This window comes from Manis javanica, chromosome 3 (genome assembly GCF_040802235.1).
Source record: "Manis javanica isolate MJ-LG chromosome 3, MJ_LKY, whole genome shotgun sequence".
Taxonomy (NCBI): Eukaryota; Metazoa; Chordata; class Mammalia; order Pholidota; family Manidae; genus Manis; species Manis javanica.
In genome coordinates this window covers 197,064,658-197,092,339 of record NC_133158.1, presented here as the reverse complement: position 1 = coordinate 197,092,339, position 27,682 = coordinate 197,064,658, and the positions used below count along the sequence as shown (strand labels likewise).

General features: G+C 36.1%; 1 protein-coding gene across 2 annotated transcripts in view; it reads right to left on the bottom strand.

The window, feature by feature from the left end:
* LRBA (LPS responsive beige-like anchor protein) overlaps nucleotides 1-27,682 on the bottom strand; it is a 740,236-nt gene that overhangs the window by 19,425 nt on the left and 693,129 nt on the right. For both annotated transcript variants that reach the window (XM_037024623.2, XM_017650128.3), the window contains 4 exons: nucleotides 24,125-24,302; nucleotides 19,693-19,755; nucleotides 14,930-15,085; nucleotides 7,841-8,008 (listed from right to left, as the gene is read on the bottom strand). In XM_037024623.2, coding sequence (XP_036880518.2) covers nucleotides 7,841-8,008; nucleotides 14,930-15,085; nucleotides 19,693-19,755; nucleotides 24,125-24,302 — 565 coding nt within the window. The remainder of the gene's footprint in view (nucleotides 1-7,840; nucleotides 8,009-14,929; nucleotides 15,086-19,692; nucleotides 19,756-24,124; nucleotides 24,303-27,682) is intronic.

Genomic DNA, 27,682 nt, shown 5'->3' with positions numbered 1-27,682 from the left:
ACATATCAAACTACACTAAACTAAATTTCTTTTTCCTCTCTTGAGATTTTTTTTCATTTGCTGATTCCCCACATAGGGGCTCGTCTTTGGCTCTAATTCGTTGATAGCTCATGTTACTATATATGGGTGTCCAGCAACATAATAAGCCTTATCAAATTCTGCCTTCAAAAAGAATGCAGATAGTTATTAAAATAAAATGTCCATATTTTCTGATATGTACATCAGGAGTAGGATTCTGATGAATAGTAACTGAAATTAAAAAGTTTTAAATACCCAGGTCACACGCAACTCTTTGTAATGTGTCTTTGTTAATATTTTTAAAGTTCCTTTGTTAAAGATACATAAGTAAGGCACTAACAAAAACTGCAGATGGTCCTCACATCTTCAGCTATCAGGAACACCCTGGATCTGGCACCGAAACCAAGGCAGCAAAAGTAAAGCCAAACCAAACCAGAGCAGGTGGGACTATGCCAAACTAAAAAGCTGCAGCAAAGAAAACCATCAACAAAATGAAAAGGCAACCTGTGGAATGGGAGAAAATATTTGCACATCATATACTGATAAGTTCATATCCAAAATATATAAAGATGCAATAGTGAAAAAAAATTAATGAAGTTTAGAAAATCTGATTTAAAAAATGGGCAGAGGATCTGAGTAGGTATTTATCAAAAAAAAAGACATACAGGTGGGCCAACAGGTACATGAAAGGTGCTCGGTATTGCTAATCATCAGGGAAATGCAAATCAAAACCACAATGAGATATCACTTCATGCCTGTTAGAATAGCTGTTATCAACAAGACAAGAAATAACAAGTGCTGGCAAAGATGTGGAGAAAAGGGAGCCCTGGGGCACTGTCAGTGAGCCCACAGACTGGTGCAGCCACTACGGACAACTGTATGGAGGTTCATCAAAAAATTAAAAATAGGAACACCATATGATCCAGCAAGTCCACCTCTAGGTATTTATCTAAAGGAAATGAAAACACTAACTTGAGAAGATATCCGCACCCCCATATTTTCTGCAGCATTATTTATAATAGCCAAGACATGGAAACAACCTAAGTGTCCACTGATGGATTAATGAATAAAATGATATAGACTATCAATGGAATACTATTCAGCTGTTATAAAGGAAAGAACTGCCATTTGTGACAACATGGATGGACCCTGAGGGCATTATAATAAGTGAAATAAACCAGAGACAGAAAGACAAATACCATTATGATCTCACTTATATGAGGAATGTAAAATTAAAAATTAAAAACAAAAAGCAAATGAACTTACATATACAGAGAAGAAACTGGTGGTTGTCCAAGGAGGGGATGCAGTTAGAGGTGTGCAGGAGGGGGATTGGACAAAATGGGCAGAGGTAGTCCAAAGGTACAAATTTCCAGTTATAAAATAAATAAGTCCCAGAGGTTTAACGTACAGCATGGTGACTGTAGTTAATAATACTGTGCTGTGTATTTGAAAGTTGCTAAGAGAGTAGATTTTAAAGGTTCACATCACAGGATGTATAGTGAAGGACGTTAGCTAGATATATTGCAGTAATATTTCATGATATATACATATATTGAGTCATACACACTTCAAACCAATACAGTGTTATGTCTGTTGGATTGCAATTAAAACAAACAAAACATCATGCCCCTACTCACCCCACGGGACTAAAGCAACCTTTCAGGTGTAGAAAGTTACAAGCACAAGAATAAAAGCTAAAGAGCTCAAAAATCATGAACCTTAAGGCACAAGAAGCAGAAAGAATTCTAAGGATTCTTCTTTCCTACAAACACTTCAAACCCCAAATCTGAAGTCTGACCAAACCTATTTGAATATGAGAAAAACTACTTTAAAAAACAGGGCAATTGTTGCTTTGTAAAATAAACCAGTTGAGGCATTTAAGTACTTAATTTCACATAAAAATGGGCTTCCTTTCATAAATTCTCAGGAATACCTAAAGTACAATATGAGCTACATGTGCACAAAACCACCATACAATTTCTCTAATGAAATGAATTTCTTGGAAGGTGGCAAAGTCAGTCTAATGTGTTGTTCCAGGAGGTCTTAATTAAATACTCTTTGTAGTTTATACAATAATGTCTCACACACACTCTCTCTCCCTTATGCAATATTCTAAAAGCAGAAGAATCCTACTTTTAGGTTCAAAAACGATAAAGGAAGCAGCTTGTAATTTCAGAGTATATTCAGCCTCAATTAAGTAAAAGAAGACACATTCAACATTTTAAGAACCTTAGTCGACTAGAGGGAATTTGTATCTTCTTAGATTAATTCCAGCCAATGTCTGAAATTAAATTTCCTATCTAAGCCTAAAGTATTAGGCAAACAACTCTCTTTGGTGTGGCATTGGTGAAGTCTACATATGAAGATAGTTTCGAGGGCATAAATCATCAGTTCTTTTGTTCTCATATTTATATGGCTACAGCCTCCGGCTGTATGGTACAGCCATTTTTCTCTGCAACTAAACAAGGTAAATAAATGTGATATATTGGCACATCACCCTACCACTCTGCATATGGTGCACATTAAGGTTGTATTCATTTGCCATATGAATATAATTCCTTTTACCACATATACTATTAGTTACAAGCAGTAAATACAGAGTTGTTTTGCTGGAACTCGAGGGCCTGCATTACATCATGGGGCACTAAACATCCTGGACCTTCTGGAGAATTTCATAGATGTAGTTTTAATGTCACCTGAACTTGAACACTGCCAACATACTGCTTCAAACCCTACTTGACAAATTCTTCAAGGAAGAAGAAAAATACAGGGCAATCTTAGGGTTAGTGCAATGGTGGACACCAAATGCCAGGCCACAAGGAAAGCTCTGGATGATATATGTGCATGGACTCATGCTCCTGACAAAGATTCAGATCAAGAGTCATACCACAGGTATAAAAAGGCTTCTTGTTTCAAGCCTTGTTTTCATAGTCAGAGTCTTGTGAACATAAGGCACCTAAAGTTAAAATATCATCTGAACAATTGCCTCCAACTATAACTTACTGAAGACCTGTCATCTATAGGGTAAGAGTTCATCTCATGACGAAGTGATGCTTTATTTTATTAGGCATATACTGTGCTTCCTTTTCCTTAAAATATATATATATATATATATATTTTACTTTTAGGTTCAAAAACGATAGGCATTATAATAAGTGAGCAAAGGTTAGGGTGGAGCAAAAGAAGAAAGTGATTTCTTTTACAAACTAATACAGTTCGACATAAAGTACATATCTTGGCATTTGTGACCCATAAATAACACATGACAGGCCATTAAAAACAAAGTGCACCTGTCCCATCAAGTTCTGATTTTCAAATTTGTCAACAGTAAGTCCCCAAACGCATCCAGCAGATGGCGCTCTAGGACGCCTACTTACGGACAATAATACTGTTTGTGTTACATCCACCTATATTTTGGCAACACAAAGAATAAGGATTTATCAGTAGCTTCAGTAAAACCTATTATGCTTTGCGATAAAAAGAACATAATTCCTAAGTAAGTGCACAAAAATATACATATGCATAAGCACATGTGCACAGAGGCAACTAGTAAATAAGTCACACCTGGACATATTATGATACTACTTTTCTTACAGTCTTGATGAGTAGTCTATGTATATCAGTGGCATTTACGGTCTTATGGCAAGATCATTCTAAATTCATTCAAAAAAAATTTAGAATGCCTGAATGTTAGAATTCATTTTTAATTATAGCACGAATGTCTCATTAGGGTGATACTAGTAAAATTAACAACAGTAGGATTTACGGTAATGACTTAAGTGATTGATGAGAGTATAACAAAGTGAAGTTTTAGACAGAGCAGAGCAGGGCAGCTATTGCATACAGTACTTTAAAAAACAGCTCTGTGGTCTGTTAATGCTAGCCTTATGGTTAATAAAACCTCCTTTCTAATTAACGGCGCTGAAATATTCTTAAAGAACAGAATCTTGTTGTTATGAAAAAAACTTCGTTTTTTTTTTTCATTAGACGCCATTCCAACAAAAGAGAAAGCTGACATAGATTAGTATGTCTGATTGCAAAGAGGAAAAAAAAAATGCCACCTTTCAATCAAATCAAAAACAGAATGTGAGAATGGAAAACTACTTTACTGAAATACTACACGCACAAATACATGCAACACTCTCAGAGTCAGCAACCATTTGCTTCTAAGCTAATCAACTGTGGTTTTAAAAAAATTACTAAGATGCCTAAAAATACTTAACAAATATTTACTTTTAAATGCTTAATCAGCATTTAATTTGAAGTTTATGATCTACTAATGCAAGATAAAAATAGTGGATAAATAGTATTTATAAATTTTTATCTTGCTTATGAGATCAGTTCAAAGTGTGAAGTATTTAAGTGCCAACTGAATGCACTGGGGAACGTTTTCTCCAAAATTTGGGAATGTATAGTATGCATAGCATTATTCTGAGGGAAGAATGAGTATTTCAGGAAAAGCATACTGGCGGACAAGATTCAGTCCCAAACCACACAGAGGGCTACAGCAGAGAGAGATACCTCCCTGTAGAAAATATCTTTCACTGACATGACCTTAGTTAATTTCATTTAAAAAAATTCACAACTAAATGGAATCCTATCTTAATTTTTCTTTTCAATAAGAAAATTGCATTCCATGGGAGATAACTATCCCAAGACAATAGAGACAATGAAAAACTATCTGTTATACAGGAAAACAAGGCTAATGTAACCTAAGCAGATTTCATAAAATGCTCAACCTTCTTCAAGTCCCAATTTATATTACATGTTTTATCCAGTTTGAATTAGCCTGATTTTGCCCAAGCAATGTGCATTTTAATATTGGATAACATGCTTTTTTTAAAAAAATGGTGATAAAGCTATGAACTTTACATATAGCACTTAAATTTGCAGAAAATGGCATAGGCTTATCGCCCTAGCAAGCAAAATCAATAGCTTATTCTCATGATTTTCCAAATAAAAAACTAAATACTTGAATGAATAAGACCTATGAAGTGCAGAAAAAGCAACAGCCCAGCTTTCTTTATCTATTTTCCCTTCAAGTGAGGAAGTCTAAATTCAAAAATTTAAGTTGAGGTGTTGTGTGCATTTATAGACCACACTGACATGATATATATAAAAGCCTGACCATATCTTAACGGTCACTTATACTGCACTCACAAGATACAATGTAGCAATGAGCTTAACCTACAGGTCCTCCTCTGGAAACTCTGGCTTCAGCAGCTGCATTGTGGAGCCATCAAGGAGCCAGAGGCTTACAAAATCCAAACCGGCTTGCACGAATGTGCTAAACACGGTTCACATGTGGCAAAACTGTCTTTGTTTTTGTTTGTTCATCATTTTCTTTTGAAAAGCTTCGACTGGCTTGTTCACTTTTCTATCCGAATTTGTGGAAATTCTCCTATATGAAAAAGTGCCTATTTGTCTTTCTTACAGATTCACCCTTCAAAAGTAAAGCAAAATTAAATTGGAACATCAGACATTATAAAAGGGCCAGAAAGGACAAGGTTCACGTTGAGAAAGGTAATGTAATTTAGTCAAGATTACATTACAGTTTTCTAAAATTTTCATTCAAGTGCTGTTGTGTTCTTTTATTTTTTTTTCATTACCAGCTTTACTAGGAGTTGATGTCCACCACATTGCAGACAATGAGGGGAGTACGGATGAAGTGCTTTATGAAAAATATAACATCATAATATATACTCTCATGCCAACAGGATGGTGTTTGGGAGGTGATTTATTTGCTCTAAGCATCTAGTGCTTCTGATAACACTTTCAGTCACTTACTATTGTTGCTTTCATTTTACAGACAAGACAGAAGGTCCACAACAAAGCTGAGAACTTCGATGTGCTGTACTCAAAACTCTAGGGTTTGGTCAATCCTACTTGACTTATTTTTTAAGAGAACATGCATGTAAAAACCATTTCTAGGGTGATTTATAAAGTATCTAAATGTATATATTTCTCCCTTCTGGAAAAGGTGAATATTTCTAGTTTTAAAATACACTTAAATTTCTGAAATGGAACAGTAATTATAAACAAGTGTAGCTAATAAGCCTTTACCTACTTCTCGGAGTACACATTGGTAATGAATGTGGATAACATACAGAACCTGATTCGCCAGTAAGTAAAAATCAAAACATTTTCTTCTTACACTTGGATTGCTGTGTATGTGTGAAACATCTTATGTGATTTGAGGCAAGAGAAAGTTCTTAAGCATTTTCAGGTAAGTAACAAAATGGTATATGTATCATCTGTCTCAAATCTAGGTTTGTCTGAGATAGTTTAGTGGATCTTGATAACTGAATTTACAGAAACAGAATAAAACAAATTGAAAGTAAACGCTCATCCTAAAAGGCCAGAAAGGAAAAAGGAGCAGAAGGTTAAGTGTCCATACTGTGAAGTACTTTGCAAAAGAAAGGGAAAAACAAAATCCCTGAAATTTACATGTTTTAAAACTTTACTGTAATTATACAGAAAATGGAGGTGTCTGTGTAAATATGTGAAATAAACACATGTATATACTACTCTGCCCTTATAGACACACAGACTTAAGTTTGATCTGATCACAAAGACTGTTATTATCCATAGCAGCACCGCCTTGAAGTTATTTTTTGCATTCTATTTGTGTAGGGAATTACCTTGTTTTGATTAAAATATATATATTTGAGGATGGAACAAAAACTGTGTTTACCCAGCACACCAAACAAAATGCAGAAAAAGCAGAAACAGCTTTGATTAAATAGTTTGCATATACTTTAAAAAATTGTACTGGCTTTTGACTAAATTTTTTAAAGAGGTTTCACGTTCATACAAATATTATACATTTAGTAAACTCAGCTTTAAGACGTCAATCCCAAATATGATGGACTTAAACCTATTTAGACTGCGTCATAATTTGGGGCTGATTAGCAGACGTTACGTACCAGAGTATCCAGGTAATCAGGAACAATATGATCCTTCCTTAACCAAATACATTGCAACTTGCTTTAAGAAACTGTAAATATTTAAGAGCAGCTAAAATGCTCTACCTTATGAAGTAAAAATCTAAGACTATTCTTGCCAAACTCGTCAGTGTTGTCATAATCATTTTAATTAAATTCTCATTTTTCAGGTGGTCCCTTTAATTGTTTTTTCCTACTTCTTAATGTGTTTTTCTAAAGCCATTTCTTTTCTGCAGCTGTGTGCGATTGGTTTTAATGGTAGCTGCTTCCTTTTTCGCCTTCTGTGAATTACAATTTTAAATGGTTACACATTTTTTTGTTTTACTGCCTTCAGCATAGTTTTTCATAAAGATGTTTAAGGCTGTTGGTGAACATTTTCATTTCCCTTCTGAGAAACCAAGAACCAATTTGAATATTTCATATTGGCCTTTTATGATCTGTCCTATCTTTTAATATGTAAATGAAAGCATATGTTTTATAAAACTGGTTTTATTTCCATGAAATTATAATTTTTCTTTTGCTCTTTTAAAATATGAATTCAATAAGCAACATAGTAAGTGATTGCTCTTTTATATCTTATTGTTCATGAATGAAACACCTCTATTTTATTTGGTAATAGCCATTTCCAATGAAGAACTAGCATTTTCAGATCATAAGAATAACCTATAATATGAAATATGAGATTTCATGCTAGTTTTTGTATTATCAATGGTTATAAAATGTTAATAACAGGGCTATCTAGACCTTTCTTAAATTATAACTAAGAACTTGATTCAGTTTCACTTTCACCAGAATGAAAAAGGTAACTTTACTGCAAACTGTTGTCATTCATCCATCACTTGTAAAAATTTACTTATATAATAAATTGTACTTACCACCTGGATTATCTCCAATCCCACTGCTTTTTCCATTCCAGTACCAGAGCAGAAGGGTTGCATCACGTGAGCCTGAGAGGACGTAGCAATTTCCCCCAATATATGACTCAGAACGAGTGAGGCAAGTGACTACATCCCAATGGCCAAACACCACTTGGATCAATTTTCCTGGAACACAAAACAATTTTTTTCAATTGTTTTCTAAAAAATAGAAAAAAAATTTCCAGGAACCATTTAACTTACAAGATAATGAAGCGCATTAACTCAGATTCTGCTAATTCCAATTTTACAGTAAAATTTGATTGGTCCAACCTAAAAATTTCCTTTGAATATTAAAAACAAAAAAAAATCAATTGAACAGTGATAATAACATTTTTGAAGCATATGTTAAAAATATTCCAACAAATAATATTTGAGGACCATGACACCATATCATTATACAGAGACTGATATAAATTACAAATGAATCATATCTACTGATGAAGGCAGGCCCAAGAAAACCCTTATTTGGAGCCATTTCAGTAATTTCTTCAGCTACTCTTTATGATTCAAAATAAATCAAAACTTACATGCCTTTCTATAAATACTGTGTAATTCAGACTTCATTAATACAAACCCACCTCTGAATTAGTAAATATTTAATGTGTTTCTTATTCTTCCACTTCTTTTCTCTTAAGTGATAAACACAAGGACAATGTAAGTCACTTTGGAGAGTTTCTTTTTTTCAAATCAGGATTACATGAACTAAATTCTGATCAAAGGACTAATATATTGTGATTGCAATTTGAGCCAGGTCACTCTTTCTTTGTTTTAGTTGTCTGAATGATGAAAATTCCTTGGGGAGCGATGATGAAATTAAGTTCACAGCAGTTTATCTAGCTGTAATGACGAGGGGCTATCGGGGTGGGGGGGGGAACCCAGCAAACTTACTACGCACCTAGGGCTTCAGACACAGGATGAGATATTCACAAAACTGTGTCAGAAAAAAAGTAAAGCACCCCCCCCCACCTTTTAGAGTCTTTGTTTAAACAGATACAGTATTTATAATTCACCCAAACTTGTCTAAAAAGAATTGAATATCTGTAGCAGCCCTTCCATTCCATCCCTGTAGTTTCTGGCTAGCATTTTCGTTTGACATATCTACTGAATCTACAGATGAATGCCATAGAATGTCTCCTTTAATATTCAGCATAAGTTTCTTTTTATTTTTTAGATAAGTGTTTTGGTGGGGTCATAAAAAGTATAATTCAAATGCTCAAGGAAAAAGACCACTAAGCTGAAAAAATTAACATGCCTAAAAAGTTTCTGCGCTTAAGTTGGAACACATCATAACCTATCCAAAAGCTTAAGGTCTCAAATAAGTATTGACATTTAAGTGTATTTAACGCTTTAAGATAATAAATATAACTAAAAACATATTTACATAAAATTTTTAGAATTCTTGATTTTAATAAACCTAAAGGTTATTATAAAGACTGCACATTTAGAACTAAAATACTGAAATATGCTTTGTTTAAATCAGGCAGAAAGTCTCAGTATTTTTACTGTTGCACGTAGCCTATTAGTAACTTTAAAATCAGATTCATTTCGGTCTCAAATTGCACAATTAAAAGTGTACATTTTTTTCCCCCTGTGAATAGACTTTAGTCAAAGCAGGTGTTTTAACTGCTAAATGTTAAAAATGTTCACTTCTGAATTTCCTCAATTTTTAAGTTTACATCAATGCATTTCATTTAAAAAATTAGCTGTATCAAGGAATATGGTAAAGAATTCAAGACCTTCTAGAATAAAAAATGGAAATGAAAAAGAGCAAATTAAATATGGAAAAAGTATAATAATTCTCACAGAATTTCTAATTTAAATGAAGAACAAAGTGGAGGGGTTTAGTGGTAAAACGGGTGGGGTTAGAGTAGAGGCAGGCCTTATAAAGGCTAAGACAAAAGAGTAGGTCCGGCATGCACTCTGACTGCTGCTGCACTGGGGAGGTCTCTCCCTCAGCTGTAGGTGAGGCCTCAGCCTGGCCATGGGAGGGTTCTTGACTCTGAATGAGGAGGAATTCTCAAGCAGGTCAGACGAGGGTAGGTAAGGAAGGAATTCATTAAAGCGAGGGCAGTAGCGAAAGGCAGCGTTAGTGCCGGCAGCAGCGAGCAAGGGTCGGGGAGAAGGGAAGCTCACTGAACTCCTGCTCCACGTAGGTCAGATCCCTCGCTAACCCCTGAGGCCAGGGTCACCAGACGTCCAGTGTCTGCTTGATTCTGCAGAGCATGGGAACTAAGCCACTACCACCCCAGGATTTGGGGGAGACCCAGAGCATTGGATGGAGGGAGATTATGCTCTGAGAACTTCCCAAAGGCAGAGAAAGGAGATTTTTCGGGCAGGCTACTAGAGAGCATGATCGGGCAGCTCAGTTCTGTAGGGGTCACCCAGGCGACGGGAACTGGCAAGCCCAAATTGGAAATCCCTGCATCCCTTCCCTGCTTGTCTGAAGTAGGACAGAGAGAGTGAAGACTTGTGCTCAAGCCTAGAAAACTGAATGAAAAAGCCAAGGAACAAAAGATGCTTACCACTGGAAGAGTGCAGAAACAAAACATGAAGTTGAGCAACGAAAAGTCTTTTGTTTAAGGCAAAGTACACACTCAAAGAAAGGGGAATGCAGGCAACCTCAGAGAGGAGGCACGCTCAAGGGCTTAGATTCCAGTCTCCTAAGGCTTTCAAGAATGGGGCAAAGGGTGGGCGGGGAGGAGAGGAAGCGTAGGCTTGACATGTGGTCTCATGATGTCTATCTCCAGCAAGAGACATTATGTCACCATCCATAGTCTTTTCTCTAGATATTCTGGAAGATAAACTTAACACAAGGAATTTCTTGATCCTGTTCTTCTTTAAGGTAGTGGTTACCCTCAAGCAAGCGAATGTATCACTTAGGACTGCCTGCCCTGCCTTAAGATAGGGTTGGTTATTGGCTCATGACCACAAAATATGTTAGGAATCTGACCTCCTAATTCCCTGGTTTTTAAAATGGAATCTTAGCCTTAAGATGAATTCCCTCCTGCTCTTCTTACACAGCATTTTTAATCATAAGCAGGAAAAATTAATCATAATGCTTGTCCCATGACCCCACTATTAATTAGAAAAATGAAAGTTAAATCAGTGAGTTTTAACTGCTGAAAAAAACTGAACACACTGCATTGTGATTATGTTTGAGCACAGATCATGTAGGGTGACTCTGGCCTCAGCCTATACCTAAATGCTGAGAGTAAAAACTACAGAGGCAATTTAAATATGTTATTGAGAATATGCTTATTTAAGACTTGAGACCCATCAATTCAGTGGGTTGTAGGAGTGAGGATGAGTGAGTAACTATAACCAACTATGTACTGGAGGTACACGCAGCAGAGGGGATCCAAGTGCTTCCAGCAGGCTGGCAAAAGAGCAGCTGTTCACTTGGTAACAAGCTTCATTTCCAACTCATGTGAGAACAAAACAGAAAGGCTTAGATGTACAAGTGGGATAGATGGAAATATATTGATAGAATTTTCCAAGATCTGTCTGTTAATTCTCACTAGTTAACATCACTCTGTATCTACAATGTTAGCGTCAGTCACTGTGGGTTCTTTTTAAACTGAAATTTCCTAGGCTTTTAATTTTTGCCCCCAAAGTCATCACAATTATTTTTGATTCAACAAGCATTTCCTGAGCACCTATTAAGTGCCAAGCATTAGGCCTTAACACGTATATGGTGGTAAACAGACATGATTCCTGCCGTCATAGTATTTACCATCTAGTGGGGCAGACAGACATTAAACAAACACCAACAGAGTAGTGATAAATATTGTAAAAGAAAAACAAAACTAAACAAGGGAATCAGTGAGAATAATATGGTAGAACAAAGTTAGACTGGGTATCGGGGATGATCGAAATGAGAGAGTGATATTTAAGTATTTACATCTGAAGGGTTTCATATTTTAATACACATTAATTTTATTCTCTATAATTTATATGTTGGGCCCAACTCTGGAAAACATTTTTTTTTTTTAGGTTTACTTTTTCCTGTTGAGGCAGCCTTCCTCAGCAATATTTGTTATTGCTATAAGGTTGAGGTTCACTCCTACTAAATAAATCACAGCATATAAATACCTGCTGCTCTTTTTGGTAAATTATTTTCTGATAATCACATAAATGTTCCTCAACCTTTATTTTTTGTTTCCTTTAAATACCAGTCCACCTCTCCACACACTAATATCAAATATTACCACAGCACGAGAATATCCCTTTTTTGACAGAACAAATTTTTCTAGTTAATGTTTTATTTGACAGTTGTGCTACAAATAAAAAAAATCCCAGCTCAGGACTCTGCACCACTGAATCTAAAATGTGGCCTGAAAATAATTCCCACTGCCGAGGGAGGGTTTTATTGTTGCCTCTGCTGTTCTGGTTGTACCTCGAAAACATGATTTATGTTTAAAGAATTTCCTGTTACAAACATGTTTCTCTCTCCTGCCCCCTCAAATCTAAGAAGAGAAGGATTTTTTAGGGGGGCTTCTGTGCTAAAATATAATCGAATTTAACACTTGTGATAACTTTGCCATTATGTATTATTGATCATACAATTTTTCCTTGCTTCTCTGCCAAACTTAGGAGAAAATATTTCACATTCCTATTATCATAAAAACACAAACATATATGTGACCTAACAAATTATCTTAAATAAAACTAGCATCAGAGCCTGTTTGTATACAAGATACTAAGAAAGACACTAGGACTATCATTTGAGGGTTTTTCACAACTTTTCTGGCAGGTGTAAATATTTTTATTGTACAAGCTAAGTTAGTCCCATGGCAATGAAGTTTAAAATAAGGCTGCTTCTTATGAACATGTTTTACACACACACACACACACACACACACACACACACACACACACAGAAAACAGTGAAGTGGAAGATATTTATAAAGAGGGAAAGGAATGTTTTCTAGTTAATGTTGTAAATTACAGCATTTTCCAAACTACCCGATTATTGACAGGTAACACCACTGTGAGATAACACGGTCTAAGCACAGAGAATGCTGCATTCAGAGCAGAAGAGCTGGCTCCAATGACCAGTCTGATCACCACTATCTATGCAAATTTCAGCAAGTTACTTAATCTTTGTAACCCTCAATTTCATTATCTGCAAAATGGGGATAAGGATACCTATTTTATTTCACAGGATTATTGTGAGGCTGAAACAATATCATGTATGTGAAAGAATTCTGTAAATTCTGAAGAACTGTGATGAATGTAAGAATTATTTTAATTATTAGTATTATATAAAAGTGAGGTATGCTTTACAAACATTAATATTCAATGTCTTCTTAAAATGATATGGGATGTCAACAAGCTTAAGAAATCTCAAATGTCAAACCAAAGACACAATATGTGATTCCACTTACAAGACATTCTGGAAAAGGCAAAATTATAGAGATGAAGAATAAATCAATGGTTGGGAGGAGGCTGAGATGGGGGAAGGAATTGACTATAAGGGACAGTGCTGGGACTTTTTAGGGTGACAGAGCCACTGCACAACTTTAATGTGGTGGTAGTAGGGGACTCTATACACTGCCCAAATGAACAGAACTGTAAGCCAGAAAGAATGAATTTTACTGTATGTAAATTTAATAGCAATAAAGTCTTAAACAACAAAACACAACATACAACCTAAAAGAATATTGTGAGAGGATATAACAATTTTAATCTAAAAGCTGATGAAAAAGAATGTAATTTGAGGTTGTATAATGCTAAGGTTGTCATTACCATAATAGTCAGAAGGTTACAATTTAAATTTGATGATTAAATCAGAGAAAATTCATTATAATAATAAATATAGTTTAGGAAAACATCAATCCCCACATCATTTTTAAAGGAATAGGTTCAATAGTAATCAAACTCACAGACCTAAACATCTAGGAAAAGCTTAATTAATCAGAAAGACTTGAATTATGATGTATTTTTTTCCTCTGGTCCTACAGAATAAAGATGCAAATTATAAGAAAGCTAGACCATCAATTCCATAAAATGAAAAGTAAACATGATCATACCTAAAAACAACTTTTAGAGTTTATTCTACGAACAGTATGTATTAGCTATTTTCCCCCACCTTCTCAGAGCCATTTTATAATACTGTCATTAACATTCACTTCAGATAGTCCTTGAATAACCAACAATTCAATTTTCAATATGCTATACTTACTAAGGCAGGAGCTCATATATTTAATAAAAATTATTAAAAAGACGAAAAGATGATTTACTGTAAAACATTTAATTAACTAGAAATTTCAATTAAAAAGAATTTCCTATCCCTACCATATTTCATCACAATTATTTTAGTTGAAATATGTATTTCCACAGTACCTATCATGTTCTAATGCACTTCAGATGCATTTCTAACTGCATTTCAGATGTTCAACTACATATTTACTCTATGTTTATTTCATTCTCTAACAGTTTCTAAAATACTTTAAAGAGACGCCATTACATTTTTCAGTGTTTCTCAATTTCCTATATGCAAAAATTTGTAAACAGGGTTTACAGGGTTGGATCTCCTGTAATAATACTGAGTTGAGCGTGGTTTGTCCCTTAAGAGGATGCACGCAAATGAGTACAGACTTAAACTTTTTTTATTTTAACAAGGGCTCCTGTCAGATGCTTTTCTTCATGATGTGTAGCTTTCAGCAAGATTCTTTGCAGAACTGGGTGGAAGAAAGATATCAATTCCCAAGAAATATACTTAATGAGAATTTCCAATAAGGAAAAAAACCCTGTGAATAATACAAAAGTGGAAAACTACACATACACACACACACACACACACACACACGTTCATTCTATAAACATGAGGCTTAGGAGACAAACCTAGTATAAAAAACTGCCTCTGAAAAACATATTGAAAATAATTATATAATAGATTTTTGCTTGAAATGGGAAAACAGTCTTGTCCTTATTTTACACATTTTACAATTGTGTAACTTTTGGAAAGAAGATGAAAAAGCATTCTAGCCTCTCCATACTACTTGTAGTAAACTTTAGTTCACTGATGAAGAAAATAACAGGTACCTGTGTCTGTAGAATAGACGCGGAAACTCTTATCCCAGAAACCACAGATGAGGATGTAGCGGTTGTCTGAAGTGATGACAAAGCACTGGGAATGGACTTGAATACTTTGGTCTAAAAGGTCGGTGATTTGCCTCCTGTGCGTTCCTGCATTGCTGGCTGCGAGAATAGAGCAGGAAAAAAAACCCCCACTAAACTCACATGCACACAGAAACCTTAAAGTTTGTCATACTGGGGGCAGGGGGCGAGGGAAGAGAGGCGACACATTCTAGGATATTTGCTCTTTAATTCTAAATGTAATATTTGAAAAGCCAAATAGGAAAACATATCCAATTGTTGGAAGAATGTGGGAAGTGAAATTCAACATCTCAGTCACAAATTTAGCCTAGAGGAAAGAAATAATAACATACTACAACTTAAAAACAGCATACAATTCTCAAAACATGCTATCTAGCTCTTGGGCAGGACCAAACTAGATTACAATCAACAGACTGTATCGCGTTGGGTTTGGGTTTCTGACAATCTCATTACATCTCTTGTCATGAGAATGGATTCATGTTGTGACAATCTATTACCTTAAGTTTTTGTCACAAGGAAGACATATTAGAATTTAAATGTCATAGATCTGAAATACTGTAGCATCTTGTACGACTTTGACTTTAACAGGTCTTTAATTTGACTAGATGTGAACTCCTACTTTCCCTATTTACAGCTGTACTTGCAAGTAAGGAAAAGGGTAGAATGACTGTTTATTAAATATACTTGTAATTGAAACAGTCAAAGCACAGTATCCTGCCACTATCTTACGCCTATGTAAGCCGTAAGAGGGTGGCAGTGTGTTTTCAAAGTGCCACAGAGCACCCGATACAGGGCTTGTCACTAGGCACAGGTCAGGCAGAGCGACATCAAGCACACAGGAAGAGCAATAATCCTCCAGAAGTCCTATCAAGCAAGTATGGCAAAGGAATTGTCACTGAGATGCCTTTTTTCGCATTAGGAGATCAAACAAATGGAAAGCTTTGTTTCTAGTGATCTGAGGGTTATTTCACTTCCAACTTTCCAGTACAAATAATAGTTCTTACACTGCTAAAGAAACTTGATTATTATCAGAAATCAGAACAAACAGAATAAATTTCTGCATCTGATCATGTTCTTTGTACCAGTGTTCAGTGTTCAGGGGGAAAAAGCACTATAAAGGCATTATTGATAAAAATTAAAAACAGAAAAATATTCACTGTATGCAGTAACTAAGCTAATATGGCATTTTAATAGAAGGCTCAAAAAGTAATACAGAAGAAAAAAATTTGTTCAAAATACTCTCCAGTGCTATACTGGGAACCTCTGGAGATACAGGGGGTAAGACAGTCCCTGCCCTGGTGGCACACATAACAGAGCAAACACATGCAATGAAAAACAAGGCATATGTACTTTCTACACTAGTTACTACAGTACTTTATTCCTCAGGACAATTGTTAAAATGTTTGTTTTTGTCAGTGTTTCTATGACTTTTGCTCCAATGATAGAAACTCCCACTGGTCTCTCCGTGGCATGATCTCTTGGGCGGACCTGGCTCGACAGATCTGGGCATGTACAGAATTTTGAACTGAGTGACCAAAAAGTACCCATGGGTAAAATAAAAGCAGATGCTCCTACGGCATTCAGATGAACTCTCTTCCAAGTAAGTGCTTTCTTGTAATTTAACAGTGCAATGACCGCCCCCCCAATCCATCCAGCCATCCGTCTGTCAGTCCACCATCCATCCATCCATCTATCTAATCAATATAACCTATCACAACTGCCTTTCCTTTATCTCATTGTTTTCTCCAGTGAATCTCCTGAGATTCAGTGCTGAAAGTATTTTTATTTAATGAAAATTAGGTGTATTTGTCTAGATAAGCAGTCTTCAAACTGGGGCGTTGGAGTATAAGATTTCCCAAGGGATACACAGACACAGATGGTTTTAAGGGAAACAATTTCTGGTTCAACTTCCATGTTCTCTTGTCTGAAGCAGATTTGCCTGAGAACTCTCCTGTGAGTTCTCCTTTCTTACTTTCCCTCTCACATCCTCTTCTTCCACTAGATAAAATGAAGGCATATTTGTCTCCTAACCAGCATCTTACTATGGTGCCTTACCTCAGGGTATAAAAATCTCTTGAGACCCAAATAATGGGCCGATTCAAAATACTGATGTGATACTGATGAAATGCCTAAGGTATGAAATCATCCTGAAGGGCAGGGGTTTTCTAATTCATTGCTTTTAATAAAATGGAAGGAGGATCTAGTCATGCTGTCAATTGATAGATCATTAAAAATAAGTTTCAATGATAGATTGTTAAAATGATCACTTACTGACAGACCATAAAAATAAGTCTTGATAATATATCACTATATGAATTTTGTCATGTGACTTAAGAGTTCGTAGATTTGAGTGACACTGTTAAAACAAAAGTCTTTCCTTCCTCACCTATTTTCTTATGTAAGTAATGCTCACCAGAGCTTCCATCAATAAAAAACAAGCAATAGGACAGAACTGTTGACAATCCTGTCTCATCAGCACCAAATAATGTTCTTCCATGAATTCATGAGCTAACTGGGGGGAGCCCCATCTGTTTCATTAAAGTTGTATTTCCAATGTTTGTTTTTTATACTTAATAATGTTTATTAAAATTTATAATTTTAATAAGTGTGCATTATTTTTAATAATTCAATGTAGACTATTTTTTAAAAGCCTTATAGTCATAGGAAATTCATTTTTCATATACATTTTTGTTGCTAAAAATATTAATAAGCAGTTTTCAAAATGTAACAAAATTGTGTAGGGGAAGTAGAATAAAAATATAAATTCAAGATGAAAAAGGAATAATGTAAAATTTTCAACTAACAGCTTTTTAATGCATTTTTTAAAACAAAATGATGAGTATCAATTCACTTTGATATTTAGATTCCATTGGATAGATTTAAGATTTTATATACTATGCTAGAAATTATAACCTTTGCAATCATTTAAACTTGTGAAGGAAACTTTCAGATGTCAATGTAAAAATGTCTGAGAAAGTACATGGCTTTAAACAATTGTTTTAGGGCATATAGGAGCAAACGGTCTGATGATCAGCAATCTAAAGCAGGGAAGAAAACTATGGTTTGTGCCTGATTTTATATATAAAGATTTATTGGAACACAGTAATGCTCATTTTTATATATATTGTCTATGGCTGCTTTTGTGCCCAAACAGCAGATTGCATAGTTGTATGTGAGACCTTATGTCCTACAAAGCCTAAAATATTTACTATCTGGCCCTTTTACTGAACGTTTACTCATGACTCTGGTAAAGGGGTATGGTTGTTTAATTATTTAATTAGACTTCATAGTACAGAATATTCATTGTAAGGTTTTAAAGCAAACAATGGGTTTGTACTTTGGAAATAATGGTTTAAGTGATTTAGCAAATGGGTTTTATTTTTCTGACATTTAAAATTCACCCAAGTGAGCATTTAACTTTTTAAAAATATATAGCAAATCATATCTACTGAAAGCAAAACAAGACTCAGTAAACAGAGAAGTATTTATCCTTCATATAGATAGCTACTTTTTAGATTTCTGTTTATATGTGGAGAAATGATAAGTAAATTCATTTTGAGCTTAAGGTTATTTTAGTTCATTTGCAAATGGTGGCCACCTAGCTCTCTATTACTGAAATGATTTTGAACATAAAAAAGGTGACACACACAAAGGGAACACCTTGGATTTTAAAATAACAAATCAGCTTACTCATGTGCTTTATTTAAAAACTTAAAAATTCTAATAACTTTTTTGTACCAGGGAAATTTGAGAACATTACAAGCCAAACGTCCATGTTGGTAGCATGCCCCTACAACTAGACAATTAAGTTTTTTAATTCTAAAAGTTATTGAGTAGCATCTTGAATATTATGGCTTAACATTCTTAGTGAAGCCACATTTTAAATCCCCTGAGGATAAAAAATGCTAAGCTAGAGATTTCAACTAACCTACTCAAAACACACAGCATCGATTAGATATTCTAAGTCATCTGCTGCAGATGTTCATTTCATCCCAATGGCTCTTCCTGGTCTCCTCCCTTTTCTTTCTTTCTTTCTCCTCCTGAACAGATTTAACCTCCAATGGCAATTTATTGGGCTGTAGGACCCTAGGAAAATGAATACAAATATCTTAACACTGCCATTGGCTGGGCAATATATTTGGGCTTCGGAACTGCTCTGCAATCGCACATCAATCCCCTCAGACTGAACAGAGGGTCCAGGAAGAAAGGATTGATCTCCTTTAATGATGAAACCCTGGCACTGCAGTTTTATTTTTCACAACACAGTGCTGCTAAGAACCCCACTGTTATTATGAAAATTTCCCTAGCAAAGGAGCTCCATCACATTACCGGTGCACCAATTCATCATAACGCGCCTCGCTCCTGCTCATCAACAAGTCTGAGTGATGAAAAGATCCAATATTATCCTGACAGTACTTCACGCGCATTCTCAATCACACATTATTACAGCATCCATATTAATTTTCAGTGACACGCGTCCTAGGCCTGTTCAAATTAGGCAAACCAACGAGGGGGAGTTGATGAAATACCAGCATAGCCACAGCTCATTGCATTCCAATTTGCATGCAAATGGTTTATCAGGAAAATTCCATTCCCAGCAACCAGCAAGTGAAAAACAACTGTAATCTACACTTCAGGGCCACCATACAGAGCTTAATGAATCGCAAAGAGAGAAAGAAGTGACAGACCTATGAGAGGATCGATTTCCACTGGCAGCTGGTATGGCTGGTCTTGTACAGCACCTTGATGAGCTGGAATTCACAAAAGATAAAGAAAAAAATATTATATTTCATGTACTCAACTACATAAAAATATACAAGTCAAATCTTACATAGAATTGCTGCCCATCTCCCAATCTTTTATGTACTTTGGTAAAATTTAAAGAAAAAAAAAACCCAGGTGCTTTTATAGCTAGCTTATTAAACATTTATTTTAGATTAGTGCTGTTCTGAACATGTGCCATCAGCAGTGGCTCCAGTCCTAGGCCATAAGCTATAGCAGATGCTTGACTGGCAACCTCTGATGCTGCAACAAAACAAAATTAAGTGGTAAAGCGCGCTGAAAACAAAATGTGACAACCATCTGCTGACTGTAGCAAATACTATTTTTTTGTTACTTCTTAAAAAGGCAGTTTTGAATGCTGCAGCACAAAGGAGCCACAAAAACGTCAATTATGATGGGAAAGGGAAAGCTCTAAGTCAGGGCACATTTAATGTTTCATCCATCACTTAAAATCAATCAAATGAAAGTTTGAATAAAAACAAAGAAAGCTATCCACAGATAAATGTTTTAGTTAAATGCACTTGGCTGAAATTTTTTCTTAAAGATTGGATTGAGGTTTTTAAAGAAGGTTTTATTAATATTTAATATTTCCATGGTTTCAATTAAAAAATACTCTGAGAAGCAAATGAGTAACAAAAATCAATCCATACTAAGAATAGTTTGTCCAGTTCTCATAATGGTTCTGAAGACCCAGGCATACTTATTTTGTAATTGGAAAGAGAACTGCAGGGTGCTTACTTTCCCTGTGGAAGGCAGGAGGGCTGCAGGTAGAGAGGAAGTGTACTAGGAAGCAGGAGCTGCCTCTGGCTGGCTGTGCAACCCGAGGAAGATCATCTACCTGAAAATGAAGGGTTTGCAATAGATGGTCTTCTCATTTTTGTAATTCTGGTAGTTAAATTCTGGGCCCTTTTCCAAAATGTTTTCCCCAAATGACTCAGGCATTCACCCTGGTCAGTATCTGTCTCTTACAGACCCATAATAAGCATTTAAACTACTGCTCAGTCGACATTAGACCCCTGCTTAATGCCACCATGTTTTCGGAAATCTTTCTAACTGTCCTTGAGGGGCTGAAAAGAAAAATGGGGTACATTCCAGTGAGCTCATGAGTCCATTTTTAAACTTACGTCATCATTTCCCGTTAGTAAAATGCAACTTTGCAAGGATGTTCTGAAGATCATTAATACTGCTACAATACTAATTACAATACTAACACTAAAAAATCATAGGTGAGTATGTATAAAAAATTCAAGTAGCCGAAGAAAGGAAATCACATGACTCACTCTTTTTTACTGAAGGTATTGTCTTTGCTGATTACTGGCTCTGCCAGGAAAGAAATCACAGGATACATACAGGGGAATGATCAAGTAGACCTTAGTCTGATTCACCCAACAGTGTGATTTACTTCCAGTAATACCACTGCTGATCAGCACAAATACATTGACAGTTTTTCTCTACTTCTTTGAGAATCTGGGATCACAGAAATGCTAAAATCAAACTGTCAGTGAGAGAGGATTAGGATGTTAACTATCTCTGGGCATGCCTCAAATCCCAGATCTACCACTGACCGCCTGTGTGACCTGGGCCAAGTTATGGAGCATCTCTGTTTCAGTTTCCTGGTCTGTAAAACGTGTTGGGTGTGTTTGGTGGAATGATATGAAATTACCAATATTTGACATTTTGATCTATAGAAATGGCATTTCGGCATACAGTTAAATATAGAACTTATATCCTAAAGATATTGAGGAGATTCAGTGAGTTAATACATGAAAAGGATTAAAACAGTATGTAGAATCCAGAAAATGCTCTATAAACATTTGCTGCTATTATTTAATTTTTTCGGAGGTTCTCCTTTTAATGAAAAGGAAGGATAAAGATTTTCTTTTTTCTAAATCAGGACTTAGACACAACTGAAAGAAATGGCAGGAGCAAGCTGTCTCATGGACAAGTTATGGAAATCACAGGTTCTCAGGAAAGAGCCAGAATCTAAACTAAAAAAAAAAAAAATTTGGTGTAACATGAATTTGATATTCATTGAAGAAAAACTGCTAGGGATACTTTAAATCAAGGCATACTGACAGGTAAAGGTAACACAAGATAGGATGGAAGATCATTTATGTAAACACATCTGAAATAAGGCACAGATTTAATAAAATGGATGTTTAATACTTTTAGGTGTAGATGTCTCTCAGAATTGGAGAGATTGCATTGTGGAAACATAACCACTTGTGTATTCCTGTATGTTAACGTTCTCTGTATTTATTTGGTGAAGAGTGGCATATGTATTTATTTGGTGAAGAGAGGTCAGACGGTGGGGATAAAAACCACTAGAGACACAAGGTACAGACACAAAGAAGGTTTGCTGGGGGGAATTACCGGCAAAGAGCTGGCAAAATATATTCAGTACCTCAAGCTCTTATCCGTCAGGAAGATGAGTTTGGCCTTGGAAGAGACAGATGCACTATACGCAGTGCTCCGGCAGAGGGATGCTGCCCGAAATTACTTTACATTTCTATAGAAAAATTGAAAGTAGGGAAAAGGATACTGACAACCAACTTCTAAGAAAGTAAGCTTTCTAGTCAGGGAAAAGGGCTTCTCAAAACGGGAGTGTCAGGAGCTCAGTCACCAGCGCTCGGGCAGTGCGCCTGACCACTTGAGTAGCAGCTACAGACCTGGTGGCCCTTTGGCTCAGTCCACTGAGCTAACTCTGCGCTAGGCTTAACTACCGATTGTGGGTGGAGAGAGGGCAAGGCTTTCTAGCACTTGAAAAAGTTTCTCTCTCTTCACATATGCTTCCAGGGTTTAAGCTGAAGTTTTCAGAGCTGCCAAGCACACCATCAGTTGTAGTGGCCCTGATGTTGCACACACGGAGGCTTCTGCCAAGCTCTAAGGGTGTCTGCATACAGTAGGTGAATCCACTGGTACATATAGGAAATACATCACCAGCATGGTTTTCTTCTAATGAATGGTATTCAGAGAACCCAAAAATCACATTAGTTAAGTTATAATCTTTAGTCCCAAAATATGAGTATGTCATTGACACACCCACTTACCTCTGTAAGACGAGTTCCCTTGAAGAACAGGGAATAAAAGAACTTACTAATAGAGAAATTAGATACCTGCCTCAATTTTTACCTTCTCCACTTTTTCTGAAATCTGTTCTCTCATCAAATAGCTTTCATTTCATTTGTCTAATGGCCAAGAAAATGGCTATATTTAAATTGGTTCTGAAACCAGCCACAGGTTCTTCATGATGGTACCATACTGAATGTAGTCAATGCACCACGTTTCTGTTTGAATGTCAGTTCAGTTCTGGTCTATTTAAAACCTCTTGCATTTAAATTGGCATGAGCCCTTACTTAAGAATATATTTTGCAACCATTTCAGTATTAAAATGAGCAGTGCTTTAGGCATACTTTACAGATTTAATGAAAATCTAACAGACTATTAAAATCTTTTAAAATTTCCTGCCTGAAACAATGGCTTGGAAAAAAATCCCATAATCTCCAGGACTTTAAAAGATTTTCCTTCTTAAAAATACGAATTTCAAACTAGTGGCCAAAAGAACAGTGTGAAATCGAGACCCCAACATTCCTGTTCTAATGAGGGGAAATAAATCACAGAGGGGTGATCATAAAATCTGAATCAGAAAACTTGGGTTCAAACGTGGCTCTGTCACGGACTGGCCATATGCGACACTGCATAAGGCAAGTTCCCTGGAGCTTGGTGTCTGCATTGGCAAAAGGTGGGGCTGGACGAGGTGAACGCTCATCCCTTCAAACTTTGATGCTTTATGATTCACATAGTTATTTTAGTATCTTGCTATTAGTTGTCCTAACTATTCAGCACTTAATGGAAGAAAAGGATGGACTTAAGGGTTTGCAGTACCTCGGCTATATTTTAAGTGTCTCCCTTTTTTCTATCATCCACAACAAATACTATCAGGTCATACATGAAAAGGCACATGTAGAAAATCAGAAGTGTTTACTGAGAAAATGAGTAAGTGGGAAAAAGAGGGACATTTAACAAATACATAAATACCATTATGGACACAATATAGAATAGCATTATATTATAATATTGTATTAGAAATAATGTTTATCTTCAAGGAATAAAGAAAAACCACCAGATGTCAAAGAACAGTTTAGGTTTTAACATTTGTATTCTATGCCTCAGGTGGGACTTCTTTATTAAAACTTTCAAACTATTAAACATTTCATTCAGGCTAATACCTGAGAATTAAAAGCTTAAATGCTGAGAAATATATTTAAGTAGATATTAGACTGTCTTTAGACAGCATTCAGCATTTACTATGACTCATAATGATGCTTCTTTACTTACCAGGAAGGCTGTGCCACTTGTTCACAGCAAAGAGCCGATTGGCAGTGACCGTGATGACAGCAGGCGTGCCCAGGCCGGGCTGGGTGTTGGCGGCCACGTGAGTGACAGGGGAGTTGGACGGGAACTTCAGGACCATGATGACGTCCTGCTGGGCTTGGTCCGTGAACATCAGGGGACTCTGCAGGAGGAGATACTGTTGAGTGGGCGGGACAAGACCCAAATACACAAGAAGGAAAAGACAAAGAAAGGCAAGAGAGAGCGGGTGCAGGAGAAGAGGAAGACCACGCCAAGGCAAGTTGCCACTCGGCACACAGCGAGCAGAAAGGCTCACAGAAACACCGATTTGGAGATGCTTGTTTTTCATGTATGTCACTGAGTTGAATTTTTTGTTAATTGAGTTAGAATACATTAACATTTTTAAAATCCATAAATTTTATTATTTTCCTTCCCCACCCTACTCCCATGAAGAACTAAAAGAATGATTTGATTTGGTCTGAATCGGCAAAGTATTGGAGATTGCAATTGCATAAACTATCCCAATTGCTATTATGTGTCGAATACAAAAAAAGAAGAAAAAAAGAATGAGAATAGGCAACAGGCATGGAAGCAAGCCAAGGTGATTTTCAAGACCATCAGAAGTTGTGTTGAGTTAGCACAAAGACTTTGACAACTAAAGAGATAATTAAAACAAATTATACAGCATGCATTATTACAGTAGAGAAAAAACTTATGAATGTAATACACAAACTTAATTATAAAGGTATTTCAAACAGATACATAATTAAATGGACTTGTAAAAACAATGTATTTATATAGTATAGCAAGTCATAAACACCACCCTATTATAATGCAAATGCCACACTGCTTTCTGTTTGTAGCCAAGGATAAAGAGAAATACCTAGATGCCCCCCTTCTTCCTACTGGCAAAAAAACTAAAGCTCCAGACTTTTGATTTCTCCTTTGAAAGACAGAAAGTGTTTGAAAATGTTAAAGAAAAAACACAGTCTGTTCTAATAACTAGCAACAGAATAAATCTTGAAGACTACTAAGGAATTAGGACAATTCTACAGCTCATATGTCATAATCCAAGATGCACATAACACCACTCTGATTTATTGGCTTTATTTATACTTAGGTAGAATGCTATCATACAGTAATTGCACTGTACATTTTCAGCAATTCTCTTCTACCATGTCTATTTTCTAATAGCTGATTAGTATCATTCAGAACTGAAACACTTTGACGAAGTGCTTCTGGCTGCTTTCCTATTGCCATATTTCAAAACACCAGGTATATGTAAATGTGTAGGAACATATATTTAACACGTATTTATTCAGAACTGCTAATAAAAAATTAAATACATTTGCATTTTTATTATCAGTCCTTTTAAAAAAGTTATTAAGAGTACTTAGAAAAACATATTGCACTAAGAATTCCTATTTGCACTCTTTGCATAAAGGTGTAAATAAAGGCAACTAATAAGCTACCCAGACACCCTTCTGAGCAAGTGGCTAAAAGCCAATCAATATTATGAGTTAATCCTCCCTGGATGCTCATTCAATTAAAGGTGTCAGTAATGCCTCATCTGATGTGGCCTCAATTAAATCCAACTATCTGATGGTGTGAAAACACAAGGGGATACAGCAACAGCAGCAAAACCAGACGAATAGGCAGCCTTCATGCGCCTGCTAATTACTACACCTGGTGTATATTATGGCTCGTGCACTTAACGCAGCACGAGGTGGCTTTAATTTCTGCTATATTCGCACGGGTGTGTATGTGTGGTGGGGTGCACTGATAGTTGACAGGGGAACTCATCTGAATGGTAGCAAAACAATAAATGAGTATTTGGACCTTTGATTTTTAAAACCTCTTATACCAATAGGTCTTCTCTGTCATACAAAGAACCTTTTGTACAGTTTTAAAGAATTCTGTGGAATTGGGTAAAAATAAGAGACAATGAACAACAACAAACAAAATATCCTACAAGCTAGCTTTGACCAAGTCTGGGAAAAGGAAATGAATGTCATTTTAGAGTTCCAAGCCTTATTTTTAAATTATGTAGTTTTAAAAAAATAATATTTACTAAAGCCAATTTATAAACTCTGAGAAATTCAGAGTACAACATACATCATAAAGTCCCCCTGAAAGGAAGTTGATACATATTTCTAAGCTTAACAGCTCATACTGTAAATACAATTAGACTCAAATTGAATAATTCCAATGTTTATACCCTAAAAAAACACAGAAAATCTCTAATGTGTAGGAAGAATGTCTTGTTTACATAGTGATCCTAGTGGGCCAACTCTTAGCCACATGGCAAGGACGAGCCATTTTCAGATAAAGCCACAGACACCATATCTGGAACTGTCCATTGCATTCTTTTTTTATTTTGGTATCATTAATATACAATTACATGAGCAACATTGTGGTTACTAGACTCCCCCCATTATCAAGTTCCCCCACACATACCCCATTACAGTCACGGTCCATCAGAATAGTAAGATGCTATACAGTCACTACTTGTCTTCTCTGTGCTATACAGCCTTCCCCTTGCACCCCCTACATTATGTGTGCTAATCATAATGCTCCTTATTCCCCTTCTCCCTCCCTTCCAACTCACCCCCTGCAATCCCTTTTCCTTTGGCAATTGTTAGTCCCTTCTTGGGGTCTGTGAGTCTGCTGCTATTTCGATCCTTTAGTTTTTGCTTTGTTCTTATGCTCCACATATGAGTGAAACCATTTGGTACTTGTCTTTCTCCGCCTGGCTTATTTCACTGAGCATAATACCCTCTAGCTCCATCCATGTTGTTGCAAATGGTAGGATCTGTTTTCGCCTTATGGCTGAATAATATTCCATTGTGTATATGTACCACATCTTCTTTATCCATTCATCTACTGATGGACACTTAGGTTGCTTCCATTTCTTGGCTATTGTAAATAGTGCTGCGATAAACATAGGGGTGCATCCATCTTTTTGAATCTGGGATCCTGCATTCTTAGGGTAAATTCCTAGGAGTGGAATTCCTGGGTCAAATGGTATTTCTATTTTTAGTTTTTTGAGGAACCTTCATACTGCTCTCCACAATGGTTGAACTAGTTTACATTCCCACCAGCAGTGTAAGAGTGTTCCCCTTTCTCCGCATCCGCATCAGCATTTGTTGTTCCTTTTCTTTTCTATGTTGGCCACCCTAACTGGTGTGAGGTGACATCTCATTGTGGTTTTAATTTGCATTTCCCTGATAATTAGCAATGTGGAGCATCTTTTCAAGTGCCTGTTGGCCATCTGAATTTCTTCTTTGGAGAAGTGTCTGTTCCTATCCTCTGCCCATTTTTTAATAGGGTTATTTGCTTTTTGGGTGTTGAGGTATGAGTTCTTTATTTTGGATGTTTACCCCTTGTCAGATATGTCATTTACAAATATATTCTCCCATACTGTAAGATGCCTTTTTGTTCTGCTGATGGTGTCCTTTGCTGTACAGAAGCTTTTTAGCATGACATAGTCCCATCTGTTCACTTTTTATTTTGTTTCCCTTGTCCGAGGAGACGCATTCAGGA